General features: G+C 44.6%; 1 protein-coding gene across 4 annotated transcripts; it reads right to left on the bottom strand.

The window, feature by feature from the left end:
- Positions 1 to 901: 901 nt before the first annotated feature.
- On the bottom strand, positions 902 to 13,950 carry egfl6 (EGF-like-domain, multiple 6). 4 transcript variants are annotated; one of them, XM_083638575.1, is made up of 13 exons: positions 13,719 to 13,950; positions 9,420 to 9,526; positions 8,999 to 9,091; positions 8,576 to 8,695; positions 7,824 to 7,943; positions 7,185 to 7,319; positions 6,974 to 7,096; positions 6,238 to 6,300; positions 5,481 to 5,645; positions 2,936 to 3,010; positions 2,737 to 2,832; positions 1,931 to 2,193; positions 902 to 1,642 (listed from the first exon to the last, which is right to left on the bottom strand). In XM_083638575.1, exons 1-13 carry the CDS (start codon positions 13,790 to 13,792, stop codon positions 1,538 to 1,540), a joined length of 1,539 nt encoding a protein of 512 aa, XP_083494701.1. In that variant the 5' UTR covers positions 13,793 to 13,950; the 3' UTR covers positions 902 to 1,537. The 4 variants fall into 4 exon arrangements, with proteins under 4 accessions (XP_083494701.1, XP_083494699.1, XP_083494700.1 ...); XM_083638573.1 differs by having other exon boundaries at positions 5,406 to 5,645; XM_083638574.1 differs by lacking the exon at positions 6,238 to 6,300 and having other exon boundaries at positions 5,406 to 5,645.
- Positions 13,951 to 14,223: the final 273 nt, after the last annotated feature.

Raw genomic sequence — 14,223 nt, forward strand, 5'->3', positions numbered from 1 at the left:
GCAAACGAAGTGGGCGGTGTTGTTGACATATGGTGTACTGTGCAGGCAACACCACGAGAGAGCGCTGTTTATCTGTCAGCATTGAAAGCTGGAACAGTCGTGGAAGACATGCAGAAAGGCCAGAGACAGACTGGATGACACCCACCTGACCTGATACATGGAACCGGATTTTCACTCCTGATGTATTCATAAAGGTATGAGTCCGTCTTTTAAAGTAGCTTAATTTTACACTGCATAGACCAGTGAAGTTAGCTAAACACCAGTATGGTGCTGCCTACCCTAATCTCTGTCTCTATGCCTTTAATGCACAAATTATCTTCAAAATCCACATAAACGTCGGTGCTAAGACAGAAAAATATTTTTTGTCTATATGCCATCGCTTGAGTTCACAGTAGCCATAAGCTCATAACATGCTAACAAGGGAGAATAATGAGAAAGAGCCACTTCCAAAAACTTCTCAAAAACAGGAAACATCTGCGTTCATCCAACAAATTTGGTGTAAATTGGCTCTCAGTCAGTGATATCAGAGATGCATATCTGTGGTTCATTCTTGTCCCAAAATACTTGCATTTGGTTTAGGTGGTGGTGGAATTCAGTCTGGAAGAAATCCCTTCTTCAGATTGAATTATTCTCCTAAATTATCCACATACTTTATCATAGTGGGCCTTTTGTCTGCCTGACACTTATGCATCAGTGACACTATTATGTGGCTTTTGTTGGTGACACTACCTACATACATCGGTTTATGATGCCATGCTATTAACTTCCATGGCCCACTCTCCTTTTTTGACGATAGATCTCTGTTTGGAATTTGCAGTAGCCTAACGCACTGACATGATCAAGGAGTGCATTCAGGTGTAAAATCACACAATGTATGGTAAAAATGACACAGTAGACCAACTTAGAAAAAAAACATTTAAATGTAATCATACAATATGAAAGCATAATTTACAGCAGTTATGCATTGACACTTTTGATCATCAAAACGAATCAGCCTTCAAAAAGAGTTATTAATCTAAGATTTCATTTTAATTAACCTAAGAATTCACATTACATGTCATAGATAATTTTCAGTTAACTTCAGCAATGCACATATCACATACACAGCAAAGGACTAAGCACAATACGGTTTCTATAGACATAACTAACAGACAAAGATTGGTATTTCCACCTAAACCTGAGATCTGAGTTATCTGTATCATAAGAGAGCATAATACACTATTTGAAACTATGATGTCTTTTCAAATCACTATAGAGGATGTTGATAGCAGCATGGTGGCGTGAACTGAATACTGAAGGGACCTTGCATGCACCAATTGCTCTTAATCTTCCCTTGAGATCATGTGCTGTATATTCAAATTTATCCGGAGAAACGACAGGAGAATATGAATGCATATTTTGGATACTTTAAGAAATATCAATTATGGAAAATCAAGGAACTCCACAGGGAAGAGAACACAGTCGGGGTAAGAAACGGGAATCTCTGACATATTTGTGTGAGATTTATTTTCAATTTGTTGATCAGGAGCGGAGATTCTTAAAAGACCCTGCCATCCTCTTGACAGGGGCCTGAGGTCAGCACGACATTGTCCAGCCCAATCTCTCCTCCAACACCTTGACCACGCTCAGCTTCAAAGACCATCTGCAGGCAAGTTAGATGTTATCATTATGTGGTCAACTGCATTTCTACTGTATATTGAGCGAACAATCTTCAGTTTGTTTTCCAATCATATTGTAAACCGAATTTGAAAACGAATTTGACATTTTAGAGCAACATCTGTCATAGTTGGTCAGGATGTGTACAAGTATGTTACATACGGAGTCGGTACCTGCAAATGTGGCTTAGGATAGTAACTGCATGTTACTATCCTATTTATTTGCTCTACCCACCCTCCCTTTTGGTGATATAGGTGAATAGCAAATGACTCACAGCTTCTGGAGCTTCCTCCTTCCACGCCACAGTGAGGAGCTCCGTCTGCCAGCCTTGGTCTCTGCTGTGGCTCTGCTCCCACACCGGGTAGGCGTTGTTATCTGGCAGCACCCTGAGCGTGCCCACGTTGTTGCCCAGCATACGGTAGTCAAAGGTCAGACAGAAGCTGCCCTGCTTGGTCCGGTCACTGAGAAGCAGCTTCAACTTGGCCACATCTGCCTGTTCCCCCAGGAGTCCACTCATGGCCATGTAGTACTCACCACCTGGGAGGGTTTGCAGGGGTTTGCATGGGCTGAATTCAACTCAACTGATTTACCAACAATGTTCTCCTGAGGATTAGCCTTCATCAACCCCTGTACAAATCAAAGATTTGATTTGATTTATTAGGATCCCCATTAGCTTATGCAAAGCATAAGCTACTCTTACTGGAGTCCACATAGAACATTAAACATCATACATTTACAAACAAGACAATCAGATAAGCAAAAATAATACAACACAAATTAAAGCTAATTAAAATATATAGTATGAGTTATACATTAACCAGACAGAAAGCTGCTGGTCTGTAATTAAGAATCAACTCAATCTCTGTCTGATTTACATGAATGACCAATTTTACAAGAAAAAGAGTGAGTAAATGACCAACTTGACAAGAGCTGTCGTTGCCACAAAGAAGTTACTGGTCTGCATTTAAGAAGTGACATCTCAGTCTGATTTACATAGATGATCAACCAAAAAGAAGCTACTGGTCTGCAGTTAAGAAGTAACAAAGAGAGTATAAAATGAATATTGATGTGACTATTTACCATTCTCATGGTAGGCTACACTCCAGTCCATGTCATCACCCTTGTCCTGCACCCACTCGCACGCTCCCTTATCGAAGTTGCAGTCCATGATGAACTCTAGAGGATTAAAAGGGTTATTAAATTAAAAGGGTTATCAAATGATCAATATTGAGTCAACAGTCATTATAATGTGCTGACAGATGAATCCATGGTTGATTACCCTCCTGAACTGGTGCTATTTCCATTTCTTTGACTTCGGTGCCAGGGCCGAATACTGATTCAAAGTCCTCCGACGCTGCGGAGGATGAGAGCCCAAGAGAAGTCCATGTCAGACAGTATCAACTTAATGCTATTAAATAACGGTAAATATATGATGCTCATCTGTAGATGCAAACTATATTAGAATTACACTGTTACATTATAAATATACTATATAATGTTGCCCTATCAAAATCTGTCATCAGTTTATTTGCCCACGAATTCCTCAGAAAATATGTGAACTTAAACAACCGTTCCAAAATTACGCAGTGTTCCCTCGTGAAACAAAAGACAGAGTGGGGCTTGTAGCCAACGGCAGGTGTGGACTTGCCCTGCTGTCACTCACGTCCTGAGATGGCACATTGCAAACCCCAGGATAAAGTAGCCCAAAGCATTTGAAAGTTCTTGAGGCCGACTTCCCCCATGGTAAGTAACCTTCGACAGGCAGATGTGTGACAGCTGGGGTCATTGAACCTGCTCTGCCATGGTGGGCTGCTATCGAGTGCTGATGACAGACTCCCCTGCTCAGAGTCAAGTCTGTTTGCACAACAGCTGTTTTGGGGAAAACATAATAAAAGGCTTGGAGGAGCCGTAACCCTCCCTCACCCTCCTCCTAGGAGATGGCGAGTAGGCCCAGGATGAGCTGCGTGTCCCTGGGCTCTCTCACATGCCGACAGACTCAAATTCCTCCCTGGAGGTGATGGATGTCTCGGGGCCTGCATGTCTCCTCTTGCTACCTCGACTTCTTACACAGACTCAATTGGTTGGTTGGTTGTTTCCATAAAGATCAGGCCTAGTGGTGAAAGGCAGCCTCGTTGAGAGGTTTTCTCAATGAGAGGCATACCATTACACGAGTGCGTTGCCAACTCTTCTATCAGATTTCTTCTGATGATACAGAGTTGAAATAAGGAGGCTCACCAAAAAGTCTATATAGATTTGCATTGTATTAGCAGCCACAATGTCTCTTGAACAAATGCATCGACTCACATAGTTATTGCCATATCTTTCATTGTTTGATGCTGAAATCTTTATAATAATAATAATAATAATAATAATAATAATACTACATTTATCTTATATAGCGCTTTTCTAAATACTCAAAGTCGCTTATACTCTTGCTTGAATGTTTTTGTATTGTGGATATTTGCCAATTATGAAAGGGTCGAGAAGAATGTCAGTGAGGCTCTTTATTTTCCTTCATGCTAGAGTTGTAAGGGGTTCGAGAGCTGGTATGTCACATTTTCTAGTGTTTAACTCTAGTCTTTACTCCTCTTTCCTATGGCTTCTTGTCTGCTCTCCCTGTCTGGGGTTGTTTCCTTCATGGTTTGATCATTTGTCTCTCAACATCTCACCCACCCCCTTTGTCTTCAGGCCAAATCTCTCCAGTCTCCACTAACCTTCAGCAGAAAGTGACAGCAATGAAACAGAATAGCCTTTGGAAAATGGGAAGGTGTTTGCAGGGTTGCATAGATTATATCAATGTTTGATTGCATTGATAATGAGTAGGCTATTAATTATCATTAAAAAAACCATCAGCAGTGAATTGTACAGAATTGTAGTCGTACAGCCCTCTGCACTCATGGAGGAGTTTTCTGAGGACCACATGGAGAACATGAACCAACAGGCCCCTTGGCTCTCTGGTCCAGCTAGGGCTTAAAGCTGAGATGCTAATCCTCAGGCTAATGCTGTCTGACAGACCAGCACTTTTCTGCTTAAACGGCAAAAGTAAAAGGCACTCTGTCCAGTCTCCATTTTGGCAAACCACCTTCAATCACATTGAATTATTGGAATTAAGAAATGTTGCATAGAGGACACATGGTAAAGTCTCCCTTCAAGCACAGCCGAGAAACTTGAAGCTGAAGAAATGCGTGGGCTTTGTGCCTGTAATTAGGGCCATCATAAATTCTCTTTGACTGGAGACATCTGTAAGAAGTGACCAGAGAGGATGTGGCCCTGTTCTGTTACAGATGCAACGGTAGAGAGAGTAAACAGACGGCCAGAGGGGTCTTTAGGTCAGTATATGAATGGACCCAGATCATCAACACCTAACATCACTTTAGTGTATGTTTGTAAAAGCCTCGATTCAGCTCCGTTCCTTAATTGCATTTCTTTCTTGAACACCACTTTAGCGGCCTGCTAAAAAATGATAAATGTATTTACGAATACATTAGTGCTGTGAAAACACAAGTGTGAAATCTCTATATAGAGGCAAAGTGACCGCCTACTTCCTGCTTCAGCACTGTACCAGAGATTTTCATCCGCTATTTATTTTCCCATACACATTTCGTAAAATGCTTATAAAAAGAGTTTTACTGGTTCAAACCAAATGGCCTGTTGAACCAGTGGTGCGTCTAATTAATTTGGGACCACCCAGGGTGCTAACCGCAATAAAGCAGGATTACTGTCATGGAGCCGAGAGAAAGGAGGCTTACTGAAAACATCTCCTCTTGGGTTGAGCTGGTTGTCTTCCTCCCCTTCCTCATCCTCCTCTTCCTCAGGAAACCTACCCTGCTCTGGGAACTGGACCGGCCCTGGGGCCTGGCTGCCGATGTAGACGTCTCCATCGTAGTCAAACGGCTGCTCGCGCATCCCGGGAGGCGGCGACGGGATCACATTTTTGATGTCCTCGTTACCTCCCAGAATCCTGGGCCTCACTGGGGAGTCTGGGATGGCTGCAGGCAGGAAGACCAGTCAGCTTTAGACTTCTGGAACTACAATTACAACTGGGAAGTGCGTTGCCAGGGTTGAGATGTGTATGATTTATTTGTCAGCCACTTACGAACCATAGTCATGTGTTTTGCAGCTGTTGTTGTTGTCATGTCAAAGACTCCTCTGCAGTTACTTACCAGTTCATGGATGCTATAGTCAAGTACTTTTCGACCGGAGCAGTCATTATCAAAGAGGATAAGAGGAAAGACAGGCATATCCTACTCCATGCAGTTGAAGCATGACAGCTACATTCATTGCACATGGTTTAAATTAGTGTCTCAAATGCACAAGCACTGTATATATATATATGCACAGGGTCTGAAATGGTTTCATGCTGAGAATTCCACATCTCATGTTAAGCTATACGTGCTGTGGATATACAAGACTGCCAGCCATGAGCAAGGGGGAGAGAGTGTGTGTGTGTGTGTGTGTGTGTGTGTGGGGGGGGGGGGGGTCACAGCGGCAGGCGAGGTGTGTGTGGGCGGTGGGGGGGTTTGGGTGCACGGCGAGGAGTAAACAGCTGAAGCAGAGTCTTTGGATTCCACGCAGTCTCACCATTGAGGTAACCATCAGCACTGCCTTTGTCTCCATCCCACGCGCTCTGATAGAATGGCTTGACTACAAAACATAAAGGCATCTTCATTTACACCCAGACCTCTGGCCTGTGCTCGTCTCTTACAGGCATCACCTGTTCATATCTCTGTCCTGTGCTCGTCTTATCACCTGTGTTAATATCTCTGTCCTGTGCTCGTCTTATCACCTGTGTTAATATCTCTGTCCTGTGCTCGTCTTATCACCTGTGTTAATATCTCTGTCCTGTGCTCATCTTATCACCTGTGTTAATATCTCTGTCCTGTGCTCGTCTTTAATGTGGCACCTGTTAATATAATATCTGTGGTCTGGTTCAAAGAGTACACGCGACCTGCTTTATCCCTTCAAACTGGCTACAGTACAACGACATGATATTTACACAGGTGTGCTTTCAATCTGTGGCGCTTTCTCGCTAACATCTGTAAAGAGCAAAGGGGTCTGAAAACAGGAAACTAGCCTTGGCAGGACTGCTGTTTTGCCGATGTTTTAAGAGCCCAGATGAAATATGTGGCTGTAAAATTGCTAATATCAGCCTGACTCACATAAGCCTGATGCCTGAGAGATTACGAGCTATTTAAATCTATCATTAATGTTAGATTATTTGTTGAAAATAAACACTGGCTTTATTTGTCCAGCTTTAGCATACATCAAAAGGTTTCCGTAAATCTGATTGTTTCATGTAGTGGATCTGGGATCTCACCAGAGCATTCAAAGCCATTGCCTCTGAAGCCAGACTTGCACCTGCACTTGTAGGATCCTTGAGTGTTCAGACACGCAGCATGGTGGCTGCACCTGTGGGTGCCGGCTGCGCACTCATCAAGGTCTGCAATTGGAAGAAGGCCTATTTGTACCTCTACAAGCACGATTGATTGCACAGTTTTTTGTTCCTTCAATAAACGTGTATACCTTACCTACACAGTCATATTTGCCGTCAACATATTTCAGGTCATAGCCATTCTGGCACTTGCAGTAGTAGCTGCCGAAGGTGTTGACGCATTGTCTGTTGAACGGGCAGAGGTTCTTTCCAGTGACACATTCGTCAATATCTGAAGGGGAACAAAGACAGGCAAGAAATGAATGGCCTATGGTTTGATATGGATCTGGAGTCCTGTCCTTCACTGCATTGCCACGGTTTTATTTTATTTTCCCCTGTTGACAATTTAGGTCTGTCTGTGTTTTGCGGGGAGAAGAAATACAACTCCAGTGTATCCATCTGACTTACCAACCAGGAATGTGAAAGCCTACAGAATTTTGTCGTGACCCCCTTCCACTGTGTGCAGCAATCTAAATCCACGAGACAGAGCGTTAAGACAACGGGATCCAGGTCAAGCTGTTTCTTCACAAAGTCTCCCCTGTATATTCCTACTCAGAAGTAGGCCTTTTGCTCCATGTTAACTTTCTCTCACACCTCACGCCTATCTCCTTCTCTAGGGAATCTGCCATTCTATTTGACATAATGTTTTCCCTTACATGACAGTATGTAATTTTGCCAGCACTAAAAACAATCAAGGCGTCATACTGAAGAGTGAGTGTGGTTGTGTCTTGCTCACCTACACAGGTCCTCTCATCCGGCCCCAGCTGCAGACCTGCAGAAGGACAGAGACAGCGGATCTCCCCCTGCACCTCCTCACAGCCATACTGACAGTGGGCAAGTGAACACGTCCTGGAGTCTACGCACACACACACACACACACACACACGCACACGCGCGCGCACACACGCACACACACACGCACACACACACACACACACACAAAATCAGCGAGGTCGATATATTTTTTCCAATGTTTCCATTCCATGGATAGTGGACAGAGGGGACAGATAGTGGACAGGGGGGACAGATAGTGGACAGGGGGGACAGATAGTGGACAGAGGGGACAGATAGTGGACAGAGGGGACAGATAGTGGACAGGGGGACAGATAGTGGACACAGGGGACAGATAGTGGACAGAGGGGACAGATAGTGGACAGAGGGGACAGATAGTGGACAGGGGGGACAGAGAGTGGACAGAGGGGACAGATAGTGGACAGAGGGGGCAGATAGTGCACAGAGGGGACAGATAGTGGACAGAGGGGACAGATAGTGGACACAGGGGACAGAGAGTGGACAGAGTGGACAGAGAGTGGACAGAGGGGACAGATAGTGGACAGAGGGGACAGATAGTGGACACAGGGGACAGATAGTGGACATAGGGGACAGATAGTGCACAGAGGGGACAGATAGTGGACAGGGGGGACAGATAGTGGACAGAGGGGACAGATAGTGGACAGAGGGGACAGATAGTGGACAGGGGCGACTCACTGGCGCAGGATCCATCAGGCATCACAGTGTACCCGTTGAGGCAGTAGCACATGTAGCTGCCAAAGGTGTTCATGCATCGATGTTCACAGGGACGAGGCTTCAGGCCGCACTCATTCAGATCTATCAAAGAGATTCACTCATTCAGATATATCAAAGAGATTCACTCATTCAGATATATCAAAGAGATTCACTCATTCAGATCTATCAAAGAGATTCACCATCATTTTCTCACCTGCAATGATTTCTTTCCTGATCGTTTAAATATCCAGATCAAACATCAAACACAGGAAATATGGATTTGCTCGGCAGTCAAATATGTCCAAAAGTAGCTTGTAAAGGGAGCTATCCACTGGAAATTTGATCGTCATGAAGCCAATATGACCCGTGTTTTCCGGCCTCTCTTTACTGAGCCTGAATACTGACCTTGATTGCATGTCTTTCCGGTGTATCCTGGGAAACACTTGCATTTGTTGGGGCCCACACACTCTCCGTGCTTGCAGTCATGCTCACACTGAGCTGGTAAAGCGTTTAACGTGAAGAAAATACCACCAGCAGCATTGGTGGTTGGAGAAAGACAGGTTATGGTCAAACCACACATTTCTATATGCATTCCAGGGTTTTCAATCTGAAAAGTAATTTCCTCCACATTCTCAGGGACAGGAAAATATCTTACCACAAAAGAATAACAAATTTGAGAGCACAGTCTATTGTGGAGGGGAATCTAGATACATTTTCTTACTTTATTTGATGGTATATTAAATAATACATTTGATTAAAAGATCAGCAACAAGTTGATCATACAGTGATTATAAGCAGTCTTTGGATCAATTGAGACTAGCCTTACCCTCACACTGTCCTTTACTATTTTTCTTCCAGCCATAGCAACACTCCAGTCTCCTGCCGTAGCGACACACGCCTGCTTGGTTTCCACTAGGGACTTGTCGGTAGTGCCTTTGTAGAAGAAGAGGAGATTAAGGAAATATGTATTTTAACTGTCTTTGCATTATTTAGCATTTATTAGCATTATTAGCATTTGCATTTATTTATTGGCAAATTTAGCCTTTTAACAAAATAAAATGTCATTATTGGTCGTGAAATATCAGCGACTGTTGCCTTAGAGTAGACCAAACAATTTAACCCCATCTGTTGTTTTTGGGGATAATTGATCGCAACAAATCCATATAGTCTCTTTTAGCTCTCCCAAAGCCAGGCTTTCAGACAACCAATTACAGGCCTAATGGCAGTGGTGTGGAAAACAAACAAGCTAAATAAAGCTTCTCCTTACCGGCTCCTAGGGAGAAAAGTGGGCTCCCTATGGAGAAAAAGCAGGCACACAGGATGTCTTCTACAGATGGAGAATAGTGCACTAATCAGACAGGATGTAGGCTACAGATGGAGAAGAGCACACTAATCAGACAGGATGTAGGCTACAGATGGAGAAGAGAGCACTAATCAGACAGGATGTAGGCTACAGATGGAGAGGAGCACACTAATCAGACAGGATCTAGGCTACAGATGGAGAAGAGCACACTAATCAGACAGGATGTAGGCTACAGATGGAGAAGAGCGCACTAATCAGACAGGATGTAGGCTACAGATGGAGAAGAGAGCACTAATCAGACAGGATGTAGGCTACAGATGGAGAGGAGCACACTAATCAGACAGGATCTAGGCTACAGATGGAGAAGAGCACACTAATCAGACAGGATGTAGGCTACAGATGGAGAAGAGCACACTAATCAGACAGGATGTAGGCTACAGATGGAGAAGAGCACACTAATCAGACAGGATCTAGGCTACTGATGGAGAAGAGCGCACTAATCAGACAGGATGTAGGCTACAGATGGAGAAGAGCACACTAATCAGACAGGATGTAGGCTACAGATGGAGAGGAGCGCACTAATCAGACAGGATGTAGGCTACAGATGGAGAGGAGCACACTAATCAGACAGGATGTAGGCTACAGATGGAGAGGAGCACACTAATCAGACAGGATGTAGGCTACAGATGGAGAAGAGCACACTAATCAGACAGGATGTAGGCTACAGATGGAGAAGAGCACACTAATCAGACAGGATGTAGGCTACAGATGGAGAAGAGCACACTAATCAGACAGGATGTAGGCTACAGATGGAGAAGAGCGCACTAATCAGACAGGATGTAGGCTACAGATGGAGAAGAGCACACTAATCAGACAGGATGTAGGCTACTGATGGAGAAGAGCGCACTAATCAGACAGGATGTAGGCTACAGATGGAGAAGAGCACACTAATCAGACAGGATGTAGGCTACAGATGGAGAGGAGCACACTAGTCAGACAGGATGTAGGCTACTGATGGAGAAGAGCACACTAATCAGACAGGATGTAGGCTACAGATGGAGAAGAGCACACTAATCAGACAGGATGTAGGCTACAGATGGAGAAGAGCGCACTAATCAGACAGGATGTAGGCTACAGATGGAGAAGAGCACACTAATCAGACAGGATGTAGGCTACTGATGGAGAAGAGCGCACTAATCAGACAGGATGTAGGCTACAGATGGAGAAGAGCACACTAATCAGACAGGATGTAGGCTACAGATGGAGAAGAGCACACTAATCAGACAGGATGTAGGCTACAGATGGAGAGGAGCACACTAATCAGACAGGATGTAGGCTACAGATGGAGAAGAGCACACTAATCAGACAGGATGTAGGCTACAGATGGAGAACAGCGCACTAATCAGACAGGATGTAGGCTACAGATGGAGAAGAGCACACTAATCAGACAGGATGTAGGCTACAGATGGAGAGGAGCACACTAATCAGACAGGATGTAGGCTACAGATGGAGAGGAGCACACTCATCAGACAGGATGTAGGCTACAGATGGAGAAGAGCACACTAATCAGACAGGATGTAGGCTACAGATGGAGAAGAGCACACTAATCAGACAGGATGTAGGCTACTGATGGAGAAGAGCGCACTAATCAGACAGGATGTAGGCTACAGATGGAGAAGAGCACACTAATCAGACAGGATGTAGGCTACAGATGGAGAGGAGCACACTAATCAGACAGGATGTAGGCTACTGATGGAGAAGAGCACACTAATCAGACAGGATGTAGGCTACAGATGGAGAAGAGCACACTAATCAGACAGGATGTAGGCTACAGATGGAGAAGAGCGCACTAATCAGACAGGATGTAGGCTACAGATGGAGAAGAGCACACTAATCAGACAGGATGTAGGCTACTGATGGAGAAGAGCGCACTAATCAGACAGGATGTAGGCTACAGATGGAGAAGAGCACACTAATCAGACAGGATGTAGGCTACAGATGGAGAAGAGCACACTAATCAGACAGGATGTAGGCTACAGATGGAGAGGAGCACACTAATCAGACAGGATGTAGGCTACAGATGGAGAAGAGCACACTAATCAGACAGGATGTAGGCTACAGATGGAGAACAGCGCACTAATCAGACAGGATGTAGGCTACAGATGGAGAAGAGCACACTAATCAGACAGGATGTAGGCTACAGATGGAGAGGAGCACACTAATCAGACAGGATGTAGGCTACAGATGGAGAGGAGCACACTCATCAGACAGGATGTAGGCTACAGATGGAGAAGAGCACACTAATCAGACAGGATGTAGGCTACAGATGGAGAAGAGCACACTAATCAGACAGGATGTAGGCTACAGATGGAGAACAGCGCACTAATCAGACAGGATGTAGGCTACAGATGGAGAAGAGCACACTAATCAGACAGGATGTAGGCTACAGATGGAGAACAGCACACTAATCAGACAGGATGTAGGCTACAGATGGAGAAGAGCACACTAATCAAACAGGATGTAGGCTACAGATGGAGAAGAGGGCACTAATCAGACAGGATGTAGGCTACAGATGGAGAACAGCGCACTAATCAAACAGGATGTAGGCTACAGATGGAGAGGAGCACACTAATCAGACAGGATGTAGGCTACAGATGGAGAAGAGCACACTAATCAGACAGGATGTAGGCTACAGATGGAGAGGAGCACACTAATCAAACAGGATGTAGGCTACAGATGGAGAAGAGCACACTAATCAGACAGGATGTAGGCTACAGATGGAGAACAGCGCACTAATCAGGCTCTTCGTGTCTTGCGCTCTGATAGCTCACGCATCACCCCACTTCCTCTTTATTTACCTTGATCTCCATCTGACTCTAGTTACTGGATTTATACCGTGAAGTTATTCTCAGTCACTGCAGGCGAACCATCAGCACGTCCGAAATAACCTACACAGCGATTACATTGCACGTGTATTTTTAAACTGTCAATTAGATTATGATGTTAATCTGCCACTTCCCACCGACTTTGTTGACTCTGGAAAAGTGAATATGTGGGGAAATCCTCTTGGGATCACACATCTGAGCCTGTGGTGAATCTCAGCCATCAGGGCAACTCTGTAACCTCTCGCCCAGTGCCAAACTCTAATATCCCAGATGTTTAGTGCCAAACTCTAATATCCCAGATGTTTAGTGCCAAACTCTAATATCCCAGATGTTTAGCATTCAGCCGTCCTAAAAGCAGCCTCGGCTCCAGAGGGACTCGAGGAATCTGAGACTTGATAGAAATCAACCAGAATAGCCCACAGGAGAGGGGCTACTACGAGTGACAGGTGTTCTTCACATAGTAACAGTTGCTGTGCCTGTGACACATTTAGCTTAGTCAAATCTCCCATAGTCCACTGCTTGGCAGGGGGGCAGTTAGGGTAAGCATGCCATCAAAACAAGTTTCCCCCTGTAAAACTGTAAAGCACACATTGCAATGCAAACTATGGGGTTCATGTTACCAATCAGCAGTACTTGCAAGAATAACAAGCAGGAAGAGGTATTTAAAATGATAGCGATTCCTTTATAGGGGCAGCAGGCAATTAATTATACCATGTTACTTTTGTCATTGGTAACAGTACTTTTCAGACTCATTGTAACGTGTAACATTCATAGTACATAGAAAGACCATTGACACCGGATTGTCTTTTTGACTCTTGACACCAAATTTCCACAAGAGTAAACTACACTTGACACCTGTTGCAGGTCTCAGAGAAGCACACAGTTCAGTAAACCATTCTCTAGTTAACAAACATTTTGGATTGCAATGCTGACTCACCTGTGGACATCTGCACCACCAGAGGAGATGCAGAACAGGAGACAAACGGCACCGATCAAGGTGAACGGCTGCATGGCTCTCAGCTGTGTCTGTGTGCAGCGGAGCGCTTTCTTTCCCACCGGCTTGACTTTGGTCGCTCTGAATTCTGACTATTCCTCCTGGGGGCTCACGTTCAGTCAAGTCCTCCTTAGACAGGAAGAAGTCACCGTTAAGTCTTCAAACAAGGCAAGCCTCAGTTCATGTGTTTCCTCGATGCAAACTCAAACTTGCCTCCAGGGAAGATTCTCTCTCTCTCTCTCTCTCTCTCTCTCTCTCTCTCTCTCTCTCTCTCTCTGTCTCTCTCTCTCTCTCTCTCACTCACTCACTCACTCACTCACTCACTCTCTTGAAGGCAGTGGCTGTGCTCTGTGTCCCATAATTTGTTTCCTCCTCTTTCTCTCTGAAATTCCAGAGGTGGGCTGTCAGTCTGTGAAATGACACTGCGCTGTGAGGAGGGTTTACGTTG

This window comes from Poromitra crassiceps (assembly GCF_964638095.1).
Source record: "Poromitra crassiceps genome assembly, chromosome: 6".
NCBI classification, from domain to species: Eukaryota; Metazoa; Chordata; class Actinopteri; order Beryciformes; family Melamphaidae; genus Poromitra; species Poromitra crassiceps.

What these genes read in the sequence shown, in the direction of transcription:
- egfl6 (XM_083638573.1), bottom strand. Translation starts at nt 13,792, where the DNA reads ATGCAGCCGTTCACCTTGATCGGTGCCGTTTGTCTCCTGTTCTGCATC. An exon ending in TAGTAAAGGACAGTGTGAGG is followed by an intron (nt 9,092 to 9,419) that starts GTAAGGCTAGTC and finishes ACGCTTTACCAG; the next exon opens with CTCAGTGTGAGCATGACTGC. An exon ending in CAATGGCTTTGAATGCTCTG is followed by an intron (nt 6,301 to 6,973) that starts GTGAGATCCCAG and finishes TATGTTTTGTAG; the next exon opens with TCAAGCCATTCTATCAGAGC.